Source organism: Nerophis lumbriciformis, linkage group LG01, assembly GCF_033978685.3.
Source record: "Nerophis lumbriciformis linkage group LG01, RoL_Nlum_v2.1, whole genome shotgun sequence".
Taxonomy (NCBI): domain Eukaryota; kingdom Metazoa; phylum Chordata; class Actinopteri; order Syngnathiformes; family Syngnathidae; genus Nerophis; species Nerophis lumbriciformis.
In genome coordinates this window covers 41,723,206-41,750,567 of record NC_084548.2, presented here as the reverse complement: position 1 = coordinate 41,750,567, position 27,362 = coordinate 41,723,206, and the positions used below count along the sequence as shown (strand labels likewise).

Genomic DNA, 27,362 nt, shown 5'->3' with positions numbered 1-27,362 from the left:
TGGCGCCATGGTGCGTCTCGCCGGAAACGTGGATATGACGTCGGCGGCGGCGTGGAGGAAGACGTCATCGGCGAGGCAGGCGTGGAGGAAGACGTCATCGGCGAGGCAGGCGTGGAGGAAGACGTCATCGGCGGCGTGGAAGCGGCAGACGTCATCGGCGCCGTGGAAGCGGCAGACGTCATCGGCGCCAAGGAGGGCAGCTGAGGAGTTGGCCGAGGTGCTGAAGCCGGCGCTGCCGGCCGAGGGGCAGAGGTCGGCGCTGCCGGCCGAGGGGCAGATGTCGGCGCTGCCGGCCGAGGGGCAGATGCCGGCGCTGCCGGCCGAGGGGCAGATGTCGGCGCTGCCGGCCGAGGGGCAGATGTCGGCGCTGCTGGCCTGGGAGCTGGCGGAGACGAGGGGACCAGCCTGGTAGCTGGTGCTAGCTCAGAGGCTAGCCTGGGGATTGGTGCTAGCTCAGAGGCTAGCCGAGGGGCTGGTGCTAGCTCGGAGGCTAGCCGAGGGGCTGGTGCTAGCTCGGAGGCTAGCCGAGGGGCTGGTGCTAGCTCGGAGGCTAGCCGAGGGCCTGGTGCTAGCTCGGAGGCTAGCCGAGGGGCTGGTGCTAGCTCGGAGGCTAGCCGAGGGGCTGGTGCTAGCTCGGAGGCTAGCCGAGGGGCTGGTGCTAGCTCGAAGGCTAGCCGAGGAACTGGTGCTAGCTCGGACGCTAGCCGAGGAACTGGTGCTAGCTCGGACGCTAGCCGAGGGACTGGTGCTAGCTCGGACGCTAGCCGAGGGACTGGTGCTAGCTCGGACGCTAGCCGAGGGACTGGTGCTAGCTCTGACGCTAGCCGAGGGACTGGTGCTAGCTCTGACGCTAGCCGAGGGACTGGTGCTAGCTCTGACGCTAGCCGAGGGACTGGTGCTAGCTCTGACGCTAGCCGAGGGACTGGTGTTAGCTCTGACGCTAGCTCGGGGACAAGTGCTAGCTCGGACGCTAGCTCGGGGACAAGTGCTAGCTCGGACGCTAGCTCGGACGCTAGCTCGGGTACAAGTGCTAGCTCGGGGACAAGTACTAGCTCGGACGCTAGCTCGGGGACAAGTGCTAGCTCGGACGCTAGCTCGGGGACAAGTGCTAGCTCGGGGACAGGTGCTAGCTCAGACGCTAGCTCAGGGACAGGTGCTAGCTCAGACGCTAGCCAGGGGACAGGTGCTAGCTCAGACGCTAGCCAGGGGGCTGGTGCTAGCTCGGACGCTAGCCAGGGGGCTGGTGCTAGCTCGGAGGCTAGCCAGGGGACTGGTGGTTGCGGCTGGGAAAAGCGGAAGACAGGTGGAATTAGTCTGGCAGAGGGTAGCCTGTCTTGGTGCAGCTGCGCCACCCCATCAGCACAGCCACCAGTACTACCCCCCCTCTCCGAAAGCGGATGCCAGACGCTTCTCTCTGGCTGAGGAACAGTCACTAAGGGTGGGAGGAGGGTGTCCAGGCGACGGGTAAATTCCTCCTTTCTCACATCACTGCTAAACATGCCTTTCCACGACAGTTTGGCAGGACACGACAACTCCTCCGGTGTGGAGCGAAAAAAAGAAAAAGACATGGTGAATGGGGCAAGAGGCAGAAAAAAAAAAAAAAAAAAAATTGTCACGGGGGCGGAACGAAAGTCACTAGGGGCGGGGCTAAGGAACTGTGCCGTCAGGTCCTTAATAATTTTGGCGGGAACTTACTGTTGTGGTTGGACTAAGGGGGAGGTGACGGCTCAGACACAAGGGGGCAGTATATACAATAATTTATTATATATAATAAATATATATAATAATAAACAATACAACTAAACTATAGAAATAGAGTGTGTGACTAAAATACAAGAGTGTGTGTGTGGTGTAAGACTATGTGTGTAGATATCTGAAGTGTGTTACCAAGTGTTGATGAGAAAAGGCAGACAAGTCCAAAGAGGGCAAGGCAAAAGGGGTCCAAGATCAGCGAGGGGTCCGTGGGGCAGAGAGAGACGTCAGAGTCCAGGGGCGAGTGAGGAGTCGGAAAGAAGAAGGCAGTCCAAAACACCGGGGAAACAACGGGAGATCTCGAGGAGGGAAGACTCGGGAAGGCACTGCGGAAGAGCAACAGACGTCAGAATCACGGAGGGAAAAACAACACAGTAAGAGCGCATAAGGCTTACGGTACACAAAGAGGTAACTAAGTTCCCGCCCCGATCCTTGGGTCCACTGGTCTTTTATACATCTCGCCCTCATCAGTCCCAGGTGTGCAGGCTTGTCGCTGCGTGGGCGTGCTGCGTGGGCGTGCTGCGCTCATCGCGAGCAGGGGCGTGTCCGAGCGCGCTGTCATCGGCTCCTCCAAGTGCTCCCGCAGAGGAGGGAGAAGTAGACTGCGCGTGCGCCGTAACAAGAATACTGGAAACATTTCCTGATAGGAAAGGCCTTGTACGTTCAGTTCGTCTGCAAACCAAAACGAGCATAATAGAAAGACCCGTAACAAAGATATGCCTTCTATGTGAAGGTATGGAGTAAAATAACTGCATTATTGCAAAAGGGAACCTGAAAACCTAAGAAAGAGGGTTTGTTTTGGTATTATGGCTCTATTTTTATTTTATTTATTTGTAATTAAATTGCTCTGTTCGTCACGCCAGTAGCAATTAGGGGCTGGTGTGTTAGAGCCATTTACTCTTTCTATCCGTCAAAGTCATGATGTCACTAAAGGGGTTGGCTCAAGGCCAAGTGCCAGTCTACTTAGGGAGGGGCTGGGACTTTGCTCAGGTGTTGCTGAGTGGAGGCGCAACAGTTTTTGACTGTGCCAGGCTTTGATTTGTTTGCTCCCGTTTATTTTTCGGTTTTGTTACAAAGTAAGTTTGATTTATGTGGCTGTATGTTAATAAATATTTTTGTTAAACATGGACACAATTCTGGACATCAATTATTAGCCAGCCACACACGTCTAAACTAGCTTCAGTTTTATTCGGCAACCAGTAGCAGTAATAGTTTAGGACTTTACCGCTACACTGTATGTTTACTCAATATTGGTAAACATCATTTTGTACTGGATTACAGGAGATTGTGCACTGATGTCCCAAATGTCTGATGAGCGAATGTAAGAATATTGGCAATTTGTGGTGTTTGACAACAAAGGTTGTTGACAAAACAAACAACCCAATAAATTATGCAAGTGCACCACATAGTCCAATTAGGTAGTCTATGAATTATGTAATTTTTATTCTTATAGTCAAACCTGTGTGGAAGGCCACCGTTGGAGCGGAAATCGTCAGGTATGAAAATCAACACACAGGTCTGACTGTAAGAATAAAAATGACATATATGCCCCAATTGTTTACACACATATACTGTGTTTTAGGCATATGCGACCACCTAGTTACTATCTCTTACTCACCTGCTAAGGATGACATTTGCAACAGTTTTCTCACTTAAAAAGATTACCGTAATCTGCCGTGCCAGTAGAAAGAACTGGATATTTGGACTCAACTACTTATTTGACATTTCAAAATAACTTGTTAAATGTTAGTTGTATTTGAAAAAAATGACCTGAACTTTGTGTTTTTGCAGGTCATTGCATTGACACTCACCAGTCATCACATTAGGGTATACATGCACAATTTCATGAAATCCAATTTAAGGTTTGTAAAAATGTTTACCACCATGTTAGAAATGCTTTATACTGTCAGAGTTGCATTCATTGAATAATATATTCAATATAGCGGTTGTACTGCAATTGAGCTAATATTTTTCAATCAAATGCGAAGTAGATGAAATATCTAAAAAAATTAGAAATGACTGAGTGACATTGAAAACTGACTATTTTGTAAAAAGATTGTACTATTGCATCTAATGAAGTGTGCAGTAGTAAGTTGAGTGGTTATTATACTGTATCATCTGTCAGAATGAGTGACAAACCTTCAGATAAGCAGTCAGTATCTGGTGGGACCAGCATTTGCCTCATGCAGTGCAACACATCTCCTCCGCATAGAGTTGATCAGGTTGTTGATTGTGGCCTGTGGAATGTTGGTCCACTCTTCTTCAATGGCTGGGTGAACCCGAATGGTCTCGGGTGAATGGCACAACAATGGGCCTCAGGATCTCGTTGCCGTATCTCTGTGCATTCAAAATGCCATCAATAAAATGCACTTGTTTGTTTTCCATAACATACGCCTGCTCATACCATAACCCCAACCCAACCCTACCATGGGCTACTCGATTCACAACGTTGACATCAGCAAACCGCTCTCCCACACGACGCCTCACATGCTGTCTGCCATCTGCCCTGAACAGTGAAAACTGGGATTCATCCGTGAAGAGAACACCTCTCCAAAGTGCCAGACGCCATCGAATGTGAGCATTTGCCCACTCAAGTCGGTTACGACGACGAACTGTAGTCAGGTCGAAACCCCAATGAGGACGAGCATGCAGATGAGCTTCCCAGAGACGGTTTCTCGCAGTTTGTGCAGAAATGTTTTGGTTATGCAAACCAATTGTTGCAGCAGTTGTCCGAGTGGCTGGTCTCAGACAATCATGGAGGTGCACCTGCTAGATGTGGATGTCCCGGGCTGGTGTGGTTACACGTGGTCTGCAATTGTCAGACCGGTTGGATGTACTGCCAAATTTTCTGAAGCGCCTTTGGAGACAGGTTATGGTAGAGAAATTAACATTCAATTCAGGGGCAACTGCTCTGGTGGACATTCCCGCATTCAGCACGCCAACTGCAGGATCCCTCAAAACTTGCAACATCTGTGGCATTGTGCTGTGTGATAAAACTGCACATTTCATCATGGCCTTTTATTGTGGGCTGCATAAGGTACACCTGATAATCATGCTGGTTAATTAACATATTGATATGCCACACCTGCAAGTTGGGATTAATTATTTTGGCAAAGAAGAAATGCTCACTAACACAGATAGAGACAGATTTATTGGACAATATGAGTAATATGTCTTTTGTGTTTATCGTATATGTTTTAGATCTTTGAGTTCAACTCATGAAAAATGGGAGCAAAAACAAAAGTGTTGTGTTTATATTTTTGTTCGGTGTACATACATACACATGCTATCTTGCCCTCACAGTCATGGTGGATTATTTCACATCCAGCTGAATGGAGGACCAGAAGCAAGAGTACTATAAAACATCAAGGACAAATATTAAAGACAACAAGAAAAATAAAGGGCACAATAAGGAAACTAATGATGATGCAGTCTACTCCTACATCAAAAATAATTGTTTTTAGGATCAAAACAATAGCACCATTAAATCCGAAAACAAACATGTCAGCCATTCATTTCAACAGCAGAAGTATATATGCAAACTACTACAACATGAAGCTTTTCTTTTAACAACTAAACAAACCTTTCCAAGTGATCGCTATCTCAGAAACATGGATTGATGCTAAAAATGTAATCCATAATAATCTGGAAAAATACGAACTGAATTAGATCAACAGAAACATCAAGAGAGGAGTAGTGGCATACACGATGAAGGATCTCAACTACCAAGTGGTGAAAAACATGTCATTTAGTTTTGATAATATTTTACAATGTATAACAATTGAAATCTGTCACAAAAAAAGCCAAAATATATTGGTCAGCTGTATATAAAAACATCTGTTAAGTTTTGAAATGTTAGTTTAGGCACATATGTCAAACTCAAGGCCCGAGGGACAAATCTGGCCCACTACATCATTTTATGTGGCCCACAAAAAACCTCAAAATGTGTGTCAATAAGGCATTTCACCATTTTTTTTTAATTTTGACCGAAAAATATATATATATCACATGAAACTGCAGTTCTTCTTAACTTCATATTATGTGATGTAAAAAGCTATTCCAAGCATGTTTCTGTCTTTGAAACCCTTTTTGAAATTAATTCTACAATGGTTGAACTTTAATATCCGCTTTTCACCTTGACTTTTGATTGCAAAGGAATTTTTTCATCAGTTTGTTGGCATACAGTATGATAGTAATCAAATAAAAGGGGCAATTTGATGATAACATCATCTGGTGATTATACATTTATGGTTTCACAGTTAAAAGTGGCCCATTGAGGGCAGCCGTATTTGTGACGTAGTTCAAGATGAAAATGAGTTTGACATACTTGGTTCAAGGCAATCTTTACTGAAATCATTAAAAAAAGTCATTTTCTTATGTCGGGACTTCAACATTGACCTTTTGAATCCCAATAAGCAAAATGCCATTGATTACTTCATTGATACAATGTATAGCATGAGTTTTTGACCTAAAATTACAAGATTTGCAGGATAATATATAAGAATATACTGATTTAAATCACAATTTAAACAACTATTCATGAGATCTTTATTGATTATTTTAAACTTAATTGTTTTAAAATTGAGCCGAGGAATTGAAAAAATGTGTTAGAAATTAGTATTAAAACGGGTAGGACGACATAAGCTTTGCTTCTTTTTATACCGTTTCGGACATGTTGGGATGAAAAACTGTAAATATGTGATTTACCACATTATAACTGTATGCACAGTCAAAATAAATTAGAACCACTATTTTTTTTATTTCTACCACCCTTTCCCAAGAATATAGTGAATACATTCCAAATTGTCATTTAAACTGATCTTGGTATAGGAGTTGGGAAGTTCAGTGCTGGAACAGACGGTACTGGCTCTTCCTCAGCTTCTGCAAGGCACTGAACTTTCATCATCTGCCAGCCAAGCCTTAGTTCTATCAGATGGAAGAAAGCGTTAATCACCTTCGGGAAATAAGCCTAGCTTTTTATCTGGAACAGCCAAAAACGTCATCTGCCAACGTCAACTTCTCAACTCAACTATTTATGTCTGTGGTTGTCTAGACATCCAAAAACTAATTTTTCCCAACTGCCGCCCCCCAAAACAGACTTCCACGAGGACCGGCTCCAAAGGTATTGGTTTTCACCAGTTATACCACATTCAACGTGAATCAACATATAGCTGAATAGTTTACCCATCTTAGGCAACCTATCCCACACTGTGATACACCTGGTGATATTCCATCCATCCATTTTCTACTGCTTGTCCCTTTCAGGGTTGCGGGGGGTGCTGGAGCCTATTTTCATCAGTAAAAACAGCTATTGTAGAAGTTAGATGGTGAATGCTTAAACTATTTATGGTGATTTCAGTTGATTAAACCCAATGTACCAATAATCTTAAATGGACAAATAATGAGAATTGTATCTTGGGGCAGACAAAACGCTACATTCCTACTCACACTACAAATTGCTGCGCCCCCTGGTGCCTCTATAAAATAAATCATCCTACAAAGAAAAAGATGAGCGGAAATCCTCTCAGATTGGGACAAAACACAAGCTGAAACCCATCACTTACATAACACAGTGTTATGTGTTTGGCCGAGACTTGTGGTCTTTCCTCTTAAATTCATGTGCTCACCTACACTCGACATGCACCAACCCCCCGTCCCCTTTTTTTGTTTCAATTTTGATGCTCTCTTGATGCTCTTCTAACAGTGCTGTTGTTTTTCGGCCCCACTCTGCCCTAAAGCAGGGCCCCAGCCTGCATCCAGCTTAACTGGAGTGAGCATGAACGCTGACTCACATGTTTATTAACACACATGGCTGCACACTCTTCCACAAATAAACAACGCCTATGGTTGTACAACATAAAGATGAAACACGCAGTTGTATGTGATGCAACTGACCCCCTGGAGTCTGAATTTTACATGATTCCATGTAGTATAAAAATTCAGTAAAATTATGCCACATTTTACATTATGTATGTCCACACAGTATATTGTTATTGTGACAAACACCAAAGCACTGGCAAGACTGCCATGCCTGCTGTAAAGAGACTAGCTGGCCTATAGCAGGCTTTGGCGTTTTCTACATCTCCCACAATGCATTGCCTGTGGCCATATCGGTAGGCTTTGTTTGTAAACACGCTCATTGTTGCTGATCATTCATCCAGTGATACTCATAATGCCGACGACGTGTGTGATTGTCAACTGCCACAATCGAAGTGGGAGAGATAAACCATTTCAGGACAGAGGGAAGCAGCTAAACAGAAGAGTGAATGGCAAATCAACCAAATCAGATGTGACGTGCAATGAACAACTATGTGTTTGTTTGGAATATTTCATTTCAGGTAATTAATTATTTTTTTATTTAACCTTTATTTAATAAGGAAAAAATCCCAATGAGATTAAAAAACAGTTTTTCAAGGGAGTCGTGGCCAAGAGGCAGCAAAATTACACATAAAATTACATTCACATTACACATTAAAATGACAGGATAGACATCAAGTAAAACAGTTACAGATAACTGAGGCTGCTTCAAATTATTTCAGTTTAGATTTAAAAGCATTTAAGAACCAAAATTCAGTTAGCTTCCAGTCTCTTTGTAACATGTTCCAAGCACAAGGAGCTGCATAGACAAACGCTTTTTCCCCAGCTCAGTACGAGCAAAAAGGACAGACAGCAACAGCTGATTGTTGGATCTCAGAGCATAAGAGTCCGTACATCCGTGTGTAATCAATGTACAAATGTAATCCGGCAATAGTCCCAGAAGAGCCTTGTAAATAAAAGTGTACCAATGACAGTGTCTCCTAGTGGACCGAGAAGGCCATCCCACCCGAGAGTACAAGTCACAGTGGTGTGTTATGGCTCTACAGTTTGTGATGAACCTCAAAGAAGCATGGTAAACAGAGTCGACTCTCTGAAGACAGGAACGAGTAGCATTCATATACAAAAAGATCACCGTAATCTAGCACAGATAAAAATTTGGCAGAGACAAGGGGCTTTTTTACACCAAAAGAAAAACATCTCTTATTAAGGAAGAAAAGGCCCAATTGAAGTTTTTGTTTTTTCACCCGTTTATCAATAAAAAGCTTAAAAGTGAGAGTCATCAACTAAAATACCAAGGTAATTATATTCATGCACCACTTCTGACATTCCCTTCAAGAGTGTATGTTCTGACAGTCCAATGAGAAACAGTCTGCGTTTTAAAATAGCGTTGTCTACTGTGTCAAACGCTTTGGCGATAATAATAATAAAAAGTGAGGCACAGTACTGTTTTTATCAAGCACTACAATGATGTCATTTACTACCTTCATTTAGGCAGTGATAGTGCTGTGCTGTTTCCTGAATCTTGATTGATATTTATAAATAATTGTATTTGAATAGATTAACTCTTTCAACTGATCACAAACAAGAGATTCCAGAATTTTTGACAAGACACATACATTTGATATTGGCCTACAATTAGAAAGAACTGCTGGATCACCTCTCTTCAATAAAGGGAGGACAAAAGCAGATTTCCAAACTGATGGACTGTCTTTGTTTTTAATTGAAAGTGGCTCTGTTGTAAAATCAGCTGCCAGCTTTAACAAATAAGGCTCAATCAAGTCAGGTCCAGGAGGCTTTCTGTGGTCTAATGTTTTTAGGGATTTGTGCACTTCAAGACAAGTAAAAGGAGCACAATTAAAAGTATCTCCAGAAAACATGGGAGATTCTGTACAAGGAGTCCCCATAGTTGTCCCTTTTGAGTCAAATAGAGAACCAGAGAATACAAAAATATGGTTAAAACAATTCAAGACTTCAGTTTCATCATAAACTGGCACTGATTCTTTAAGTACAAATGTGGGAAAAGTTGCTGTGTTTTAATATAATTTTGTAAGCAGAAACCAATTTAAAAAAGGACACCTCCACTTTGCGTTAACTTGATGTGCTTAGTCGAAGAACTTTGGTAGTACTGTAGTTGTATTGTATCCGTACTGTGGCCTCCACATAAAACTAACGTGATACAACATGACAACAACATTCTCCCAATCCTGTCTTACAGTTACAGTGTGTTGAGATGACCTAAGATTGGTTATCTATGATTATCGTTTGAGTTTGTCAAACTTGGGTCAGATCATTTCTGCAATTGTATGACTCTTGCCTTGACAACACAATGTCTACCGATTTTATACGGATAAACACAAATGTCACAAACCCATTTACACAGAAAACGGTCATAGTTTTCTCAAATCTTATAATTTTTAAAGTCCTTCAAGGTGTAAAATGGGCTTGGTTGAAAAACTGCGTAGTTCACTAATAATTGTGATCTCTTCTCCACTCAGACTTGTCGATCGGGGAAGGATGCTCACATTTAATTACAGCTGTTTTCTCCTTATAACGAAAAGGGACTTACCTAATGACTCACAGTATTTGTCCATCGTATCATAAGCCGGTAAAAAAAATGTTTCCACTGAATAGTTCGGAAATTTCACGCATAGTGCTATCGTAAACAATAACTTTTGGTGAACAAAGCCTACCGATATTGTGAGTTACTTTACCTAAATCCGAATCCGTCTATAAACAAGTGGACACTTTGCAGCCACTAAATTAAATCGAAACAATGACACTGACAAAACACGACATACGCATTAGTGACATCTTTATGTTAGATAAGAACATGAAACCCAAGATGGCATAGATACTGACAGACCCCATCCCCCCAGTAAACTCTGCAACTTGCTCCTAATTTGCTCTAAGAATAGACTGAACAAAGCTAATGACCCATATTTGACATTAAAAACATGCAAAGAAATACAGTAGAGCATATTTAAGTGCATACTGCCACCAAGAGGCCACTGCTGACTGTGTTGGAGTTATCTGGCTTTACACTTGGATTTTGAAATTTCAGTAGCTGTGTGTGATCATGTGGCGATACAGCAGCGTAAAAGCTATTTCATGTATATCTACAAAAAAAAAAGTTACCGCAGTGCTGAATTTCTAAATTCATGGACAATTAGACACAGAAGGGTTTACATAGAAACTAATTTGTTTACAAAATATCATGACAGGTTAATTAATACCATAAATGTACATTGTAGAAAAGTATGTTATACTACCTGCTCAACTGTCCCTTATTTAGTTTATGTTTAACAACAGTTGCATTTTTTACAGTCTTATTATTTGGTTTCTTACATGTTACCATGTTTTCACCGTCTAACTCATTCTTTGGCCTCTTCAAATTAGGTCTTTCTTTCAGCTTTTGGAATTTCTTGAGATCCGCACAGAACAAAACCTAAACAATGGAAAGACTTATAATATTGTGGACAAGCAGCACGCAGACAGATGTTCAACAATGGACACACTTACAGATTGTGCCCAACCAGCATAAGGACCCCACAGCTTCCGGAAGAAATCCCCTGTTGTAAAAGTAAAAGTAAATATTATCTTTAACGTGTATGACCTGTGTAGACGCTTTGAGTGAATGCATAGACAAAAACCTATGTCTTTGTGAAGTTTTTCTGTGATGCTTTTTGGTTCATTGACAGCAATGTATTTGTAATCACGCTTGGCAATCTGCCACACATGTGTATCAATTGGCACTGCATCAGCCTTATCAAGGGACATCAGACATACACAATCTGCCACCTGCAGAATGACACAAAGCACAAGTTATTTTTTTAGAATATCACTACAGAGCAACGCAACTTGTCATTTTGCTGCTTTACCTTAGTGCCCACTCCGGGAAGGGTACGCAAGGAATCACGGGCCTCCACATATGGCACACTGCGTAGACCTTCAAGCCATTCGGGACCATGGTTGTCCAAAATCTGCTTTGCACTTTGTTGCAGGAACCGAGCTCTGTATCCAAAACCAAGCTCCCTGAGACATGCTTTGACACTGCCATCTGCAATTTACACAAGTATGTTATTGCTATGTTTACATAGGGAAAATATAGTACAAAGTAACACTTTAAAATTTGAAGTAACTGCACCGAAAATAAGCTCTTTTAGTATTTCTTGTATGATAGATGAACACCAATAACAACTTGTACTGCACCTGCTAATGCAGACAGAGAAGGGAATTTGTAGTAGGAGGTTTGATCCAGTTGACAGAGTAGGCTACCCCTGGCCTGACAGAGCCTCTCCACCATGCCTTGGATACGAGAGATGTGGTTGTTGGAGGTGCAAATGAAGGAAAATAGGCATTCCGTCGGGTCCTGGCGGAGCATCCGCACACCTGTAGAAAAAAAGTGTAAAGATTCTCTTTAATTTTGGACAGTTGGATTCACACGATTGCAGGCAAGCACTCACTGACCGGTGAAGATGTCTGCGATTTCCTTGAAGTGGGGGTCTGCTGCTGCCCATTTCCTATACAGATCCTTCAGATTCACATTCAGCTGGAAGTAATCTCTCAGCACTACCTCTTCCTCTTTATCATTCTGTACGGTTACAGCCACTGCCTCCTCCTCTTCTTTCTTAACAACTCCTCTAAATCTAATCTGTGACTTGTTTTCCTCATTTGGTCCAACTCCTGTATCCATGTGCCTGTCATTTCTTTGGTAAACATGGTACCACAAATTATCTTCTGTTTGGGTTAGAGTCCACACTCGTCCTCCTATCACTCCAGTCCAGTGGTCTTCTGATGTCTCTCTCCAACTGTGGGAATATATGTGTGCAATATTATTAATAACGGTAATGTATTCTGGTGTTGTGAGTTTGCATGTAGACTGCCAGATATTTGTGCTTTACAGTACACAACACTTGCAGCAGATATGTGGATTTCTGTCAATTCTGTTATTCTCAAGCCATCACCAAACTAAATAATGTACTAAAAACAAGCCCTCTGCAATCAATCAATTTGAGACGATTTCTTTTTTAAATACACAAATGGCCTATTTTATTTTCACTGCATATTTTTGGCACTCTTTGCTTGCATGCATGTGTGTAGTGTGGATGTTAAGTATGAATGAAAATAATATTTGTATTTATTTAAGTATTTATTGATTTTATATATTAGTTATTTTGGGTTTCACCTTTAAATTAAATTTCAATGTATTTATTTGAAGACTGTAAAATGATATATATTTTAAATCAGATTAGTCACGTTTTGGAATTTGGATTAATCATAATTGATCACTGCTTGCATAATACAAACAATTGCAGAAGAACAAAAGAGCCTAATATTACAAAAGCAATAGTATTGTCAGAATGTCATCTAGGAACGTTACTTGAAGGAATTACATTTATTAGCGCAAAACTTGGCAACAGTTGTATCTAAAGTTCTTTCAGGCTGTATTTAGGAGTGAAATTTGCCATTGAGCACACCAGTCGGTCTTTCCTCACTTATTTCTGTACAAACGTATACATTGCTCTGTTCACTATAACCGTATAACGGTTAAGGCAAAATAGTTTGTACGGTCAAAAAAAGTGCATGATTAATCTAAGTGTGTACATGATTAATGCTATTTTTTGTAATTAATCACATTTTGAGAGCCCTCATTTATTTACAATGACAATCAAGGAACATGTCTATGCATCTACAACAGTGCAATAACCACAACAGAAACACTGTCTGGCAAGGCTAATTTATTGCAACCAAAACCGATGTATTTTTGCAAAAAATGATGTACCGTACCGCATAATTTCTCCATAGTGGGATCAATAAAAGTCTAGCCTATTTTACGAGCTTACCGGAAGGATTGCCCACAAGCAAGAGTTAAATCTAGACGCAACTCTGACTTTTCACAGGCTATAGATCTCCACGTTTTTACTCCCGATGACAGAACTGCATGCCGAGACATAACTTAAGAGATCTATTGACATGCATGTATCTCCAGTGTGACTTCTAAAACCATCCTATTTTACAACCACTGAACCGGAACTTATGATACCAAACCGGATGTAATCGCCGTGCCTTTTTCTTCTTCTTCTTCTTTCTTTTCTTCTTTCATTTGTCTGGTGGGTTGCAGTCAAAGCTTGGAGCATACCGCCCCTGCTGCATTGAAGGAAGCTATCGGCGTGCCTGCCGACCAAGCTGCACTTTCTAATGCTTTGTAAAGCCCACAAACAAAATAAGATGTTATCATTATACTGTACTAGTACCTTGAATACGTGAAACAACTACTTGAGCATTACATATTAGACATGTATTATCCAAGGTGATTCGGTCAATAACTTTCACACATAAAGAGGTAACGATTATTTATGTATTTAATAATTTGTTTACTTACTTATGGTATATTTATTTATTTAGTCACTGTTCTGTTACAAACAGAAAACAAAGAAATGGGATAAAACTGATATGATATGAAAAGGGGTAGGATTAAATAAGCTCTGCTTCTTCCTACTCCTTTTCGGACGTGCTGTATTGAATCAACTGCAAATGTGGGATGCATTACATTGTAATTGTATTGCATGCATGTTCGAAATAAACTGAAACTGAACGGAACTGAACGGAACACGTGTTTGTTTATTTGATCAAAAACGGCCACAAAACTAACACAAATATTCGGGTACTGAATCTGTAGATATTGAAATAATAATAATAATAAATAATGAATACATTTAATAAATTATTAAATAGTCAACCTGATCCAATATTTCGGGGCTCTGTTGGACAATTGACAGGTGTCAACCCAAACGTTGTGACTTTATTTATTATTTACTTATAACTAATTATACAAGAATGTGATGATGTAATTATATAATGTTTTTCGGTCCTAAAAATTAAAAAAGTCGAAAATGACAATCTGATGCAATATTTTTCCGATCTTGTCAACACGATCGTTGTGATTGGCTAGACTCCTTTTAGTAGGCGGGTCTTCATCTCCACTATTAGATGATTGGATGATGCGATCAGATTCCCCTCAGTTCCAATTGGCTCATATTTTTACTCCTACTTTCCCCATGAAGTGAACAGGAAGTCCGCCTCTCCTTAGCAGCGGCGGTCGTGTGTGGCGGCGGTGGCGTGCGTGTGTTCACCCGAACCTGTTAAAACATTGGGAAAATGGCCGATGCGACGACACTCTTCGCTTCCATTGGGCTCAGTGAGCAGAAGGTTAAAGAAACGCTGAAAAACGAAGCGCTCAGTTCTGCCCTGAAGAACGCAATTACTCAGGTTTGACTCCACGTCTTACTGGTGATATCCCAACAGGGGCAGCTGTGACAGCCACACATTCTAATCATTCCACGTGTCGAAAAAAAGTTTGTTATTCAACATTTACTCGTTGAGAGACATATCACTACTTTGCTTGATTGCCTTACAACTGTATATAGTGAATTGGGGTAGCTGTACTTTCATTTTCACTATGCCCACTTCAGGGTCAACATAATTAAATGACTGGACTGCTGAAACTTACAACATTTGTCAATAATAGTAACACCTAAATGAGTTATTCATTATTTCTGTTCTGCTTTAACCTATTTCCCAAGGCTACCAGTGTCAGTGGAGCAACAGGAGTGGACAAAGCTGTGGGGACATTGTTGTACAGCTTGGCTTCTCGACTCAAAGATCCAAAACGTCTTGGTTTCCTCGCAGAAATTATAGCTCAGCGCAAAATATGCACCGAGCAACAACTTGCAGGTAATTCTTTACATTTTTGACATGCTGCAACGCCCCTCCCATAGGAATGAGTCACCCAGATCTGTTATTTTATGAGTAGTTATATAGCATTCTCTTAATGATTAATTAATAATCAGTCAGATTGATCAGTCCACATTAACTTATTGCATGCAATATATAGAACGTTTTGCTATGTGCAAAATGTAATCAGTTAAGTCTTAAACCACATGCCTCACATTTCACTGTATACATTCTAAAACAAAATTCCTAAATCCACAGCTGCTTTGGAATTTGTGAAGAGTCACCCCCAGGATCCCCTCAACCAGAGGGAGTTTGATGAGGCCTGTGGAGTGGGTGTGGTTATAACGCCAGAGCAGATTGAAGATGCAGTAAGTACGCGACTACTTTACAAGGTTTAAGGCATGCAGTGTTTAGTGACAGCACATTACTGTGCAGGTGGAGTCTGTGATCTTGAAGCACAAAGAGCAGCTTCTGAAGGAGAGATACCACTTCAACATGGGTCTGCTAATGGGTAGGATCACTCAAATAACTGGGAAGACATTTCTGAAAATAGTGAGGCGGGTCAGTGTATGTTTTGGTCATTGGATTTTGGTTTCATACATGGGAATTGAAAAACAACTGCTTCAATTGTTTTAAATTGTAAAACAGAGTGTTCTTGTTCATCAGTATCAAAGAGCAATAACTACGCAAAAAAAAGGTTTTATTTTAATTTTAAAATGTAAACCAGTTTTAAGCAGAAACAAAAAAAGACACCAGAACCAGAGGTTGCTATCTAAAGACAAGGCAGCGGACTGTCATGTAGGAAAAGACTGTGGTGGTGTATTTTGCGTTTATATTTATTAACTAGGTATGTCCTGATCAACATTTTTGGCCTCGATAGCATCACATCAGGATCAATAACCCGTACTTTGTATTGAAGCTTTAGCTGTTAGCTTTGTGTGTGTGTGCGCGCGTGCCTTTCCTCTTGTACTCCAGTGATAATGTTACCTGTAAGAAATCTAGTTTATTTTCTGCCATGGTGGTGAAGATTAGTATTTTAGAAGTGTCTTCACACTGCGGATTCATTGCAACGTAGTACACACTTTAGCAGGGCCGGCTCTACACCATTTGACAGCCCAGGCGGGAGTCCCCCCACCCCCACCTGTTGAGAAAGGTTCACCCCCCGTCCTCACAGAAATGTCTATAAGCAGCATTACACATTTGACATGTCAAGACAAAAAAAAACTGCAATCCGAAAAAAGATATAAACCATCTAAATAATTTCCCAGAGAATAAAATAATAATTTAACACCTACAAATGTAGTGCAAATGGCATGGGGGGGGGTTGTGGGAATGTGAGACACACTCTCTTAATGTTCTGTCCATTCACTAAATGTCTTTGGAAATAGTGGTGATGGAAACTTTTTCCATCATCTCTCTTAGGGAATGCAACGTCTGAGTTTACCTCATTAGGTCCTGGGCTAAGTCATTAAATTCTTAGTGTGTCAGTCAGCAGGATCAATTTGATAGATTCACAGGCATATGTTGAAGATGAGGATGTTTCTTCAGGATGTTGGATTGTAACATTGGGTGTGCTGCTTCTGTTTCATTATCCTGTGAGGAAATTAAAAGTTAAAAAGTTAAAGTACCAATGATTGTCACACACACACTAGGTGTGGTGACATTTGTCCTCTGCATTTGACCCATCCCCTTGTTCACCCCCTGGGAGGTGAGGGGAGCAGTGACACTCACACAGAGCAATTAGGAAATATATCTGCAGTTGTATCAATAATAATCATTTTAGTTCAATTACTACCCTCAACATTTTCAATTTTGACTCTGTTTTGAATGTTCGCAATGTCCTGTTAATATACTGAGTATTTATATATTTATATATTAACGTATATATGCAAAATATATATAATAATTGTGAGTATAATATAATGATGGAGTGCAACCCATAATATATGTACAGTATAACCTCTTACTTCCTATTCCAGTAATAGTTATAGTAACTATACTTCTCTATTGCTTAAAAGGCCACATCACCGCACTACTTTAGTAAGGGCATGCAATCTAATAGCCATTATTAATATCCATTGTTTTTCTCTTGCAGCAGGGTATTATTAGAAAAAAAACACACAAAAAAAGTGGTTTCATTGGAAGAGCGGCTGTGCCAGCAACTCGAGGGTTCCAGGTTTGATCCCCGTTTCCACCTTTATAGTTACTGCTGCTGTATCTTTTGGACAAGACACTTTACCCACCTGCTTCCAGTGCTACCCACACTGGTTTAAAATGTAACCTTAAAGATGTAGATAATGGGTTTCACTATGTAAAGCGCTTTGAGTCTCTCGAGAAAACTGTTGTATAAATATAATCCACTTAACTTTGAGCACTCTTTTGTATGCAGCAAAAGTAAGACAAATAATTTAGATGAATAGGTCAGATGTCTTGAGATGAAACGATTGCGGCAAAAATGAGTCAGATACTGATTTAGATATTGAACATATATGTTGTATACTTTTTAATTGAAAATGATTGTTACTACAGTCTGTTACAAATAACAAACACAGATCTGATCTACATGTGTTTCTCAGCAGCAAATGTGCTGCTGCTGCTGCATGCTGTCTGAAGAGATGCTGTAGCATGCATTGTAACTCTGAAGTACTTTTTTCTAATATGATACAATTATCACAATAATATTGAATTTATTGATAAATAACACATATATAATGGGAAGAAAATGTTCTGCAAAACTGAAAAAACCTACATGTTTCTTCACGGCGAGGCTCGGGTGAACACAGTGTCTGTCATGGCTGTAAATACTTTCTGAATGCATCTTTATGCAAATAGCATTAATTGTTTTATTGAATTAATAGCTTAAATTGCAGCCGTATAAGCCAGTTGCCGAGCTTACATAAATACGGTTTAAGTTTGGTTTACCAACTTTTTCCCCTGCGTGATTTTCTGCTTTACTTCAAAGTTGCCTTCTGTTTACTTCAGAGGTTCACCCAAGTGAGCTTATAGTTAGCATATGCAAACTACTCTCGCTGGTTCCCGAATAGGAATAACAGCAACAACAACCTGTTGCTGTTAGCCCATATAAGAAAAGTCAAGATGCCAACGCTAAAAATGAAGTAGCTAACTGCCGAGTGCAGCCGGGATAGACTCCCAGCTGGGACAAGTGGTAGAAGATGAATACATACATACCTCTGCTTTGAGTCCGTATTTCCTCCTCTTCCTTCCTTCGCTTTATAGGCCGCAGCGGATAACTTTGATGTCCCTCTTTTCATCGTAAAAGATTAAGATTACCATCCATCCATCTTCTACCGCTTGTCCCTTTTGGGATCGTGGGCGGTGCTGGAGCCTATGTCAGCTGCATTCGGGCGGTAGGCAGGGTACACCCTGGACAAGTTGCCACCTCATCGCAGGGCCAACACACACAGACAGACAGACAACATTCACACTCACATTCACGCACTAAGGCCAATTTAGTGTTGCCAATCAACCTATCCCCAATCAGACAAAATAGCTCCACTAGCCTTCGACCGTGACGCAGCGTAACGTCGCCCTCCACCAGTAGCAGCATTAGATCAGTCAGGTTCATGGCACAGGTAGCAGCACATCACATCATAGGTTTGATTCTTTTTTTCAAGAAAACGTTCCAATTAAACGCATTATACAACATTTTATTTACCTCTTTTTATTTAAAAAAAAATGTTTCCTGCAATTTGGCGCCCCCTCCAAAGAACAGTGCCGCAGGCCCTGCACTTAAGCCATGTAAACACTGGGACACAGCAGCGGAAAAGATCGACTAGGCTCGGCGGCTCATCAAAAAGGCAAATATCAGGTCCCATAATCAAGATCAGTATTGCAGTCTCTCTGCCGCACTGTTGTGACGAAACGAGATCTGAGCCAGAAGGCAAAGCTCTCGGCCTACCGAGCTATCTACATTCCTACTCTCACCTATGGTCATGAAGTGTGGGTCATGACCGAAAGAATAAGATCGCGGATACAAGCGGCCGAAATGAGTTTCCTCAGAAGGGTGGCTTGCATCTCCCTTAGAGATAGGGTGAGAAGTTCAGTCACCCGAGAGAGACCCGTAGTAGAGCCGCTGCTCCTTAGCTTGGAAAGGAGCCAGCTTAGGTGGTTCGGGCATCTCGTGCGGCTGCCTCACGAGCGTCTCCCTAGGGAGGTCCTCGTTGCACGTCCCACTGGGAGGAGACCCCACGGCAGGCCAAGGACCAGATGGGGGGATTACATCTCCTCTCTGGCCTGGGAACGCTTCGGGATCCCCCAGGAGGAAGTTGCTAATGTTGCTCTGGAGAGGGAAGTCTGGGGGTCTCTGCTGGAGCTGTTGTTCCCGCGACCCGATTCCGGATAAGCGGTTGAAGATGGGTGGATAATCAAGATCGAGGCATCTCTCATAAAAACATATTGATCAATTTAATGTGGTCTTTCGGATGCAGGTTTCGGTGTCGGAATATGAAAAAGCATCTTTTTTTTTTTTTTCCTGACACATGATTTTCATTTTTGTTGTATGAAATATAAAATGAAAATAAAACAGTTTCACAGCACGGTGGAACAGGGGTTATTGTGTGTGCTTCACAATCCGAAGGTCCTGGGTTTTATCCCCAGGCTAGGGGTCTTTCTGTGAGGAGTTTGCATGTTCTACCTGTGACTGCGTGGGTTCCATCTGGGTACTCCGACTTCCTCCCACCTCCAAAGACATGCACCTGGGGATAGGTTGATTAGTAACACTAAATTGGCCCCAGTTTGTGAATGTGAGTGTGAATGTTGTCTGTCTATCTGTGTTGGCGCTGCAAATGAACTGGCGACTTGTGTGTACCCCGCCTTCCGGTGGAGTGCAGGTGGGATGGGCTCCAGCACCCCCGCCACCCTGAAAGGAACACGCAATGAATGGATGGAAAACAGTTTTTAGATGTAGTTATTGCTCTTTGACACTGAAAAAGAACACTTTGTTTTTCAATTTTAGTTTGACACTGAAAAAGAACACTTTGTTTTTCAATTTTAGTTTGTTTCAAAATAAAATTCATAAGAACCAATTGTTTTTTGCCTTTCAAATTCCATTCATGGAAGGAAAGTTCAATGACGATAACATACACTGACAGTAGCAGCCCACACAGATGGCGTTATCTCATTTTTGTTTTATGTTTGTTGCAGGGGATGTGCGTTCTGCTCTAAAATGGGCTGATGGGAAAGCTCTGAAAAATGAGGTGGACATGCAGGTGGGTTTGAAAAAGCAGATGTTGTCAGTATATGGCAGGTCTGTCATTTTGAATGATGAAATGTTAATGGCCTGATCACTTAATCCTTCCTTTGTATCTAAAGATCCTGCTCCTCTTGGGACCCAAGACTGAGGCTGACTTGGAGAAGAAATCTAAGGTAATTCACAAATAATTTTGAAATACTAAAAGGTTCAGTGTTTTCCTCTAGGTTTTCAGCTTGGTCTACTCCATTGCTATTGGCTCACAGTTACATTTCACAGATATTACACAAAATGTGTCCACAAATTGAAAATAGATGTGTCCACATGTGACCATGTCAAAACAGAATAATAGCGAATAAGTAATCTAAGGCTTTTTAGTTTATTTGCTTAGTTAAAGAATAAGATTTAGACCATGGGGTAGTCCGTAAAGCAGGTTATGTGAAAACTCTTGACTATGTAAAGTCAGAGAGGAGGACAATTCAGTCTTCTGTTCTAAAAAAGAGAGGCAAGTCAATTTCAAAGTAAGTCATTGTAACTCACTCTGTAAACTGGTATGTTTTCTTGAACAAACCTTACATTTTTTTCATGCTGCCTCCTTCCTGATAAACATTAATAGAACTGTCAGACATGATGTGTAAAAGAACAAAGAGGAGCGTACAATATTTAGTTTTTTAAATATTGTAAATATAACTACAATCTGTGCTATCCTGTTCGCAAAAAACAGAAATATATTTTCTTTACCTTGATTTCAGTTATTTAATTCGTCTTGGCCGTAATTTATTTTTGGTTTTTTTAATTAAAACTTAGATTTTTTGGTATTTCATCAATGTAAATTGAACTAATATGTGAGCTATATTAATTGCAATAAGCATAATAACATGCCAACAAGAGCTGCAATTTTAGATTATTCTTATTTCAAGAAATATTTATTTCAAGTCTTCTAAGACAAACCAAACAGTCCATTTGGGATGGATTGAATGCCCTGAGATTAAAATAACCTGGATGAATGAGAACATTCATAGACACGTTCAAGAAATACATTTCAGATTTTGGTACATACATTTATGATAAGCAAATTGGTCTAAAACATGCCTTCTTAAATATTTTCTTCTTCCTAGGGTGGGCATAACCGAAAATAATTCAGAAGCACTAGTCTAAAAGAAAGGGCCTGGTTGGAAAAAAAATATATAGCCACTAAATTATATTTACTTTGTATTTGCATTGTTTTTTACATGTTCAATATCATCAAATAGGGCTGGACGATATTTTTTTATATCATCCAATCTCGATTAATATCACAATTATTTTTTTTAATTAAAGTGGATTGTTCCGTGCAGGATTATACTGAGTACCGCATCCCTACTGTTTACAACTGCAGTATCTTGTAACAGACATTTCCACCATGTTTGATTGAGGTAATAAATGCTAACAGCTGTCATTTTGTTCATATACTGTATATAAATGTGCTTACTAGATATGCAACAGTACAGGTAACCCACACTACAGGCCATACCTGGTTTTATGGCTACGATTTTGCTTCTTTTTCGGTATGTTTTTTGGGGGTTAAGAAAACAACTTTTTCTCCTCTCAAAGTTATTTAGTTTTTTGGCTTGTCATCACAAACATTCTGCAGTAAACAAAGTATAATTGGTGTAGTGAATACTTTATGACTTTTATTTCAAGTTAACATTTGCTAAACAACACTTTCAAATGGTAAGTTATTATTTGTATTCTTTAATTACTTGTATACATCAGTGCTTCTCACCAGTGCTTTGGCAAACAACAAGCGGTGACCCAAATTGTGCAGTTTTTAAAACTCAAATTATGTATTTTATATTGATTGAAAATACATTAAAGTGCAGTTTGAATTTGAGGTACTGTAAAATAATGTATACCAAGACATAAAACAAGTTTAATGATTATTTTAGGAACAAAAATGTTTTTTTTTATTATTCACAAACAGACAAAGTATCTGTCTGTTGAATTTTTTTTTTTTTTAAAGTACATGTTATATCAGTGGAGTGTACTCTTTGCAGACACGTAAATAAAAAGTCTGTTTAAAAAAAATATTTAGATATAAAATTGCCCTGTCTGACTTTCGGGACGGTGGAACGGAAGGGCGTGTGGACACACTTAAACAAAAACACACACAAACATACACGAACGAACACATTCATAGACACACACAGAATCACGGTCAATAAAGGCAGATCGTTCTTTGCAGAATTATACCAAACATCGTTGATTCCATACTGTTTACTACTCCAGTAACTTTTAACAGACTTTCCGCCATGTTTGATCGAGGTATAAATTCTAACAGCTGATCACCGTGATCGAACTCAAATTAATCGTGATCAACGATCACAATCATATTATCAGCCAGCCCTATCATCAGAACAAATAATAAATATTATTTTCAGCTGCCTCCATGTGCGATTTTTACTGGTGGGATTACATCTAAATTAAAACAAGATTTCATTCCATATCATTGATCCACTTTTTTTTAACTGTGTGCCAATAATAAAATGTGATTAAAAGTTGAATCAATGAAGTATTGCATTCACATTTACGCATTGACTATGGCAGTAATTGTCTGTCACTTCAGTCCAATGTTATTTGATTGTATTACTTTTCTTTCTTAAATAGTGCTAATAGTTAGCATAAACACACATTAACACTTTTTTTTTTTTTTTTTTTTTTTTTTTTTTTTTTGTGTCCTGTCCAGCTTCTCAGGCAAATCATATAGTTGATGTAGATGCCCATGTCGGCTGTTCAGATTTACTTTACAAAAGAGAAGTGTAGGATACTTCTCTTGTTGCCTTATTTGTATTTGACTTTATTAAATGTATTTATATTATCATTTAGTGCAGCCGGGCCGGAGCAGGAGGGGATAGAAAGAGAGAAAAAAAGAAGACAGGGGGAAATTGTGGGGACAAGAGGGGGATTAGACAGAGAGACAAAAACAACAACAGCAAACAACAACAACAACAACAATAGAGCAACATCAGCAAATATGACATGTACAAATATGATGGTAAAAGTAATAGCAAATAAGCAGTTAGCGAAAAATAAAAAATAATACAGAAATGACAATGAGCATTATTACACTACAAATGGATCAATACAAATACCAATAGAAATAGGGACGGCGTGGCGCAGTGGAAGAGTGGCCGTGCGCGACCCGAGGGTCCCTGGTTCAATCCCCACCTAGTACCAACCTCGTCATGTCCGTTGTGTCCTGAGCAAGACACTTCACCCTTGCTCCTGATGGGTGCTGGTTAGCGCCTTGCATGGCAGCTCCCGCCATCAGTGTGTGAATGTGTGTGTGAATGGGTAAATGTGGAAGTAGTGTCAAAGCGCTTTGAGTACCTTGAAGGTAGAAAAGCGCTATACAAGTACAACCCATTTACCATTTATCATATTTAAATAGCGCTATTGATAATGAACAATACCAATAATTTACCTTTATTATCAACAATACAGTTGTTTAAATGCAACAATACATACCGTATACGTAATGATAACTTGAGATACGAAAGAATGCAGAAAAATGGAGGGGGAGAAAGAGAAGCAACCAACATTAACCTTGTAGATTGTTATAGTCACAATAGGTTAAGCTTTGTCAGTGTGCCATGTGTTACACCCAGTTTACCCTAGGGCAACAACGTTAATATATGTTTGATGAAACGTGATTATGTGCATGAGTGTAAGTATGCATATGTACTTGTATATGTACAGAATGTGTATGTGTTTGTACAATGAATGTATATGTACAGAATGTGTATATGTGTTTGTACAGTGAATGTATATGTACAGTATGTGTATGTGTATGTTTGTATATTGAATGTGCGTGTGGATGTACGAACATTAGGTAGGTAAATATGTACTGTATTTGTGTATGTATGTGGGAGCGTAGGTACCTATGTACGTATGTGAGCATATGTGAATTTGCATGTACAATACATTCGACTCCCAGAGTGCGTGGGAGCCAGAGCACGGCCCCATCACCCCCGAGAGCCCAACCCACAAACAGGAGGCGTGGTGCCCAGGGAACCAGGGACCACCGCCCCCACGCAGCCAAGCCGGCCAGCGACAGGAACCCCAGAGCCCGGCCCACCGTACCGCCCACAAGGGCCAGCAGCAGGCCGCAGACAGACGCACCCGGCAGAGGACAGGGCACGAGAAAAGCAGGGGACAGCCAGACCCCAAGCCAGCGAGAGACCACACCCCACACGGGCAGAAAGGCGAGACGCCCCGCCCGAGGGACCCAGAGACTCCCCGCAACCGGACGGCAAGACCGCCCCCGCCCCACCGGCAACCGGTCCCCCACGAGCCCACCCCCGGAGAGCGCGGCGAGGCCAGCCCCCGGCCACCCCACCCAAATCGGCCGCCGCAGGACCACCCAGGCACAGGGCCACGGGAACCACCCACCCCACCCGCAGGGACCCCAACGATGGAGATGGAACAACCAGCAACCGCCCCGCCGAGTCCCCCCTCTGAGGGAGGGGAAAAATTAAAAAATAATATTAATAAAATATATTAAAAAAAATAAATAAATAAATAAATTTAAAAAAAGAATTAAAAGAAGATCACAGACATGCTGACAAACAAGGTCACTACCCCAGCAACTGACCGACTCGCAGCACCTCGGAATACCTTGCAGCACCAAGCTACCACAATAGACGCAGGGACTAGGCCAAACAGGCCCCAACCAAGACGGGCACCCGGAAGGGATGGACAGCGGGACCCAGGAGCTCCAGACACGCAGTTCGGATGCAGTATCCTGAGGCGTCGACCCCCGTTTGACAGGCAGGCCCAGAGCGTACCCCCAGAAATATACATACATACATACATATATACATACACATACACACATACATGTATACATACCCACACATACACATATATACATATACATACACATATGTACACATACACATATATATACATACATACACATATATACATATACATACACATATGTACACATACACATATATATACATACATACATACACACACATATACATACATATACACAGTTCGTCAGCCCCGACAGCCATCACGCGCGCGCGCTGCCACCAGTCACAACATCAGCCATACCCTTGCACCAGACCCCGCAGCCACGGGCGCCCACACCACAAACAAATGGCAGCAGAAACAGCAGCCGCAATAACCCCAGACAGCCAGCACCAGCCAATCAAATCAAAGCGATAAAAAAAAACTGCGACCAGCAACCACACGCCACCAGGACCACGGAGACCAGCCGGCGCCAGCCCGCCAGTCAGCCCGAACGCCAACACGCAAACAAGAGACACCAACACCCCCCCAACCAAAAGGCCCCCCACCCCAACCCAAACCCGCACAAACACACCACCGCCCAAACAACCGAGACACAGCATCCAGACCAGACACGGGGGCTGCGCCGCCACCACATCAAGTCACCAACAGAGACCCCACAGCGCAAGGTCGGGCCACACGGGCACGGACCCACCCAACAGGAAGTGAGACCCGCGCGACGCCACACACAAATAAATAAGATTTTTAAAAAAAAAATTTTTTTTTAAATAAAATAAAATAAAAATAAGTAAATAATAAAAATAATAAATACATTAAAAAAAATATATATATATAACAATAATAAATGAATAAAAGCCTGGCAGGCCACCAGACCGCAGTCCCCGCCGGCCGACGAGGCAATGAGGGGTGCGCCGAACCCCAATCCCCCCATGCATGTGTACAAGGCCCCCAGAGTGTCTACTGTGTAGTTAAAATTAGGAGGTCAGCCGTTACAGCCCGTGACCCACACCAGACCACTTTAACGTGACGCCACGCGAGCCATCCCCCGCCCGCCCCAACCCAACCCTGCAGAGCCCATACCGGCAACCAAACGCAGAAAAACTGCACAGCCCCCACGCCCAATGCAAACACCGCATCCCGGCCATCCACACAGCAACGTGCCTATACGAGTCCCGGCCAGGGGAAGGAGCCCCCCAACGCGGGAAGAAGCCAATGCATCCCGTCCGCACGCCAGCCCCCAAACCAGCCGGCAAGCCAACGCCAGCCAGCCCCACAACCCCACAAGCGCACAGACACCAGCCACAGTCCCCCAACCACTCCAACCCAACACAGCGATGCCAACCGCTGGTATCACCGCAGCAACCATCACCACCACCGCCCGTCCGCAGTGCAAACACCCGCGGCCGCCGAAACCAAAACAAAAAAGCGACCGACCCATTAAACCACAACAACGCACACCCCCGGCTACCACCGAGGCCACCAACCCACCTACCCCAACTCATCCACAGCCAGGCCAATTGAGCCACCGGACATCCACACCCATGCACACACCTACACATTCATATACACATACATACACACATATATACACACATACACATATACATACATATATGCATATACATATACATACACATACACACATATACACACGCATGCATATACATATACACATTCATATCCACACATATATACACATCAATACACCCACACACATATACATAAGCCCACATATACACAAACACATACATACACAACACAAAAAAAAATAAATAAAAAAAAAATAAAAAAAATAAAATAAAAATAAACCCTTTAAATAAAATAAAATAAATAAAAATAAACAAGAGGCCTGGTCGCCAACAGTGCCCAACGCCACCAAACCCCGCAGCCCTACCCGCACGTCCAGGCCCCCCCCGCCCACCACCCACCAGGCATCCCATCCGGCAAAAAGCCATAAGGGCCCAGCCCTGCGCCCACAGCCGGCATGCCACGGCACCTCAGCAGACCCGGCGCCGCGATCAGCAATGCACACCGGGGCAGCGACACATAC

At 41.8% G+C, this 27,362-nt stretch overlaps 2 protein-coding genes across 2 annotated transcripts in view; one reads left to right on the top strand and one right to left on the bottom strand.

Moving 5' to 3' along the window:
* Nucleotides 1–10,624: 10,624 nt before the first annotated feature.
* Nucleotides 10,625–13,607, bottom strand: ogg1 (8-oxoguanine DNA glycosylase). The gene is made up of 7 exons (XM_061981820.1): nucleotides 13,413–13,607; nucleotides 12,037–12,377; nucleotides 11,779–11,958; nucleotides 11,448–11,626; nucleotides 11,220–11,367; nucleotides 11,089–11,138; nucleotides 10,625–11,014 (listed from the first exon to the last, which is right to left on the bottom strand). The coding sequence occupies exons 1-7, from the start codon at nucleotides 13,520–13,522 to the stop codon at nucleotides 10,835–10,837; spliced, it is 1,188 nt and encodes a 395-aa protein (XP_061837804.1). The 5' UTR covers nucleotides 13,523–13,607; the 3' UTR covers nucleotides 10,625–10,834.
* A 1,014-nt stretch (nucleotides 13,608–14,621) lies between these two features.
* qars1 (glutaminyl-tRNA synthetase 1) overlaps nucleotides 14,622–27,362 on the top strand; it is a 31,829-nt gene continuing 19,088 nt past the window's right edge. Inside the window, exons 1-6 of the mRNA XM_061981809.1 lie at nucleotides 14,622–14,838; nucleotides 15,153–15,303; nucleotides 15,562–15,671; nucleotides 15,739–15,814; nucleotides 20,467–20,531; nucleotides 20,635–20,688. Of these exons, the coding sequence (XP_061837793.1) occupies nucleotides 14,728–14,838; nucleotides 15,153–15,303; nucleotides 15,562–15,671; nucleotides 15,739–15,814; nucleotides 20,467–20,531; nucleotides 20,635–20,688 (567 nt within the window). The 5' untranslated portion in view covers nucleotides 14,622–14,727. The remainder of the gene's footprint in view (nucleotides 14,839–15,152; nucleotides 15,304–15,561; nucleotides 15,672–15,738; nucleotides 15,815–20,466; nucleotides 20,532–20,634; nucleotides 20,689–27,362) is intronic.

Bases quoted from the DNA above. Each gene is read 5' to 3' on its own strand.
- ogg1 (XM_061981820.1), bottom strand. From the start codon at position 13,522: ATGTCTCGGCATGCAGTTCTGTCATCGGGAGTAAAAACGTGGAGATCT. The intron at 11,368-11,447 runs GTAAAGCAGCAA...GTCATTCTGCAG, and splicing joins TTCCCGGAGTGGGCACTAAG to GTGGCAGATTGTGTATGTCT. The intron at 11,015-11,088 runs GTAAGTGTGTCC...TCCATTGTTTAG, and splicing joins ATGCTGGTTGGGCACAATCT to GTTTTGTTCTGTGCGGATCT.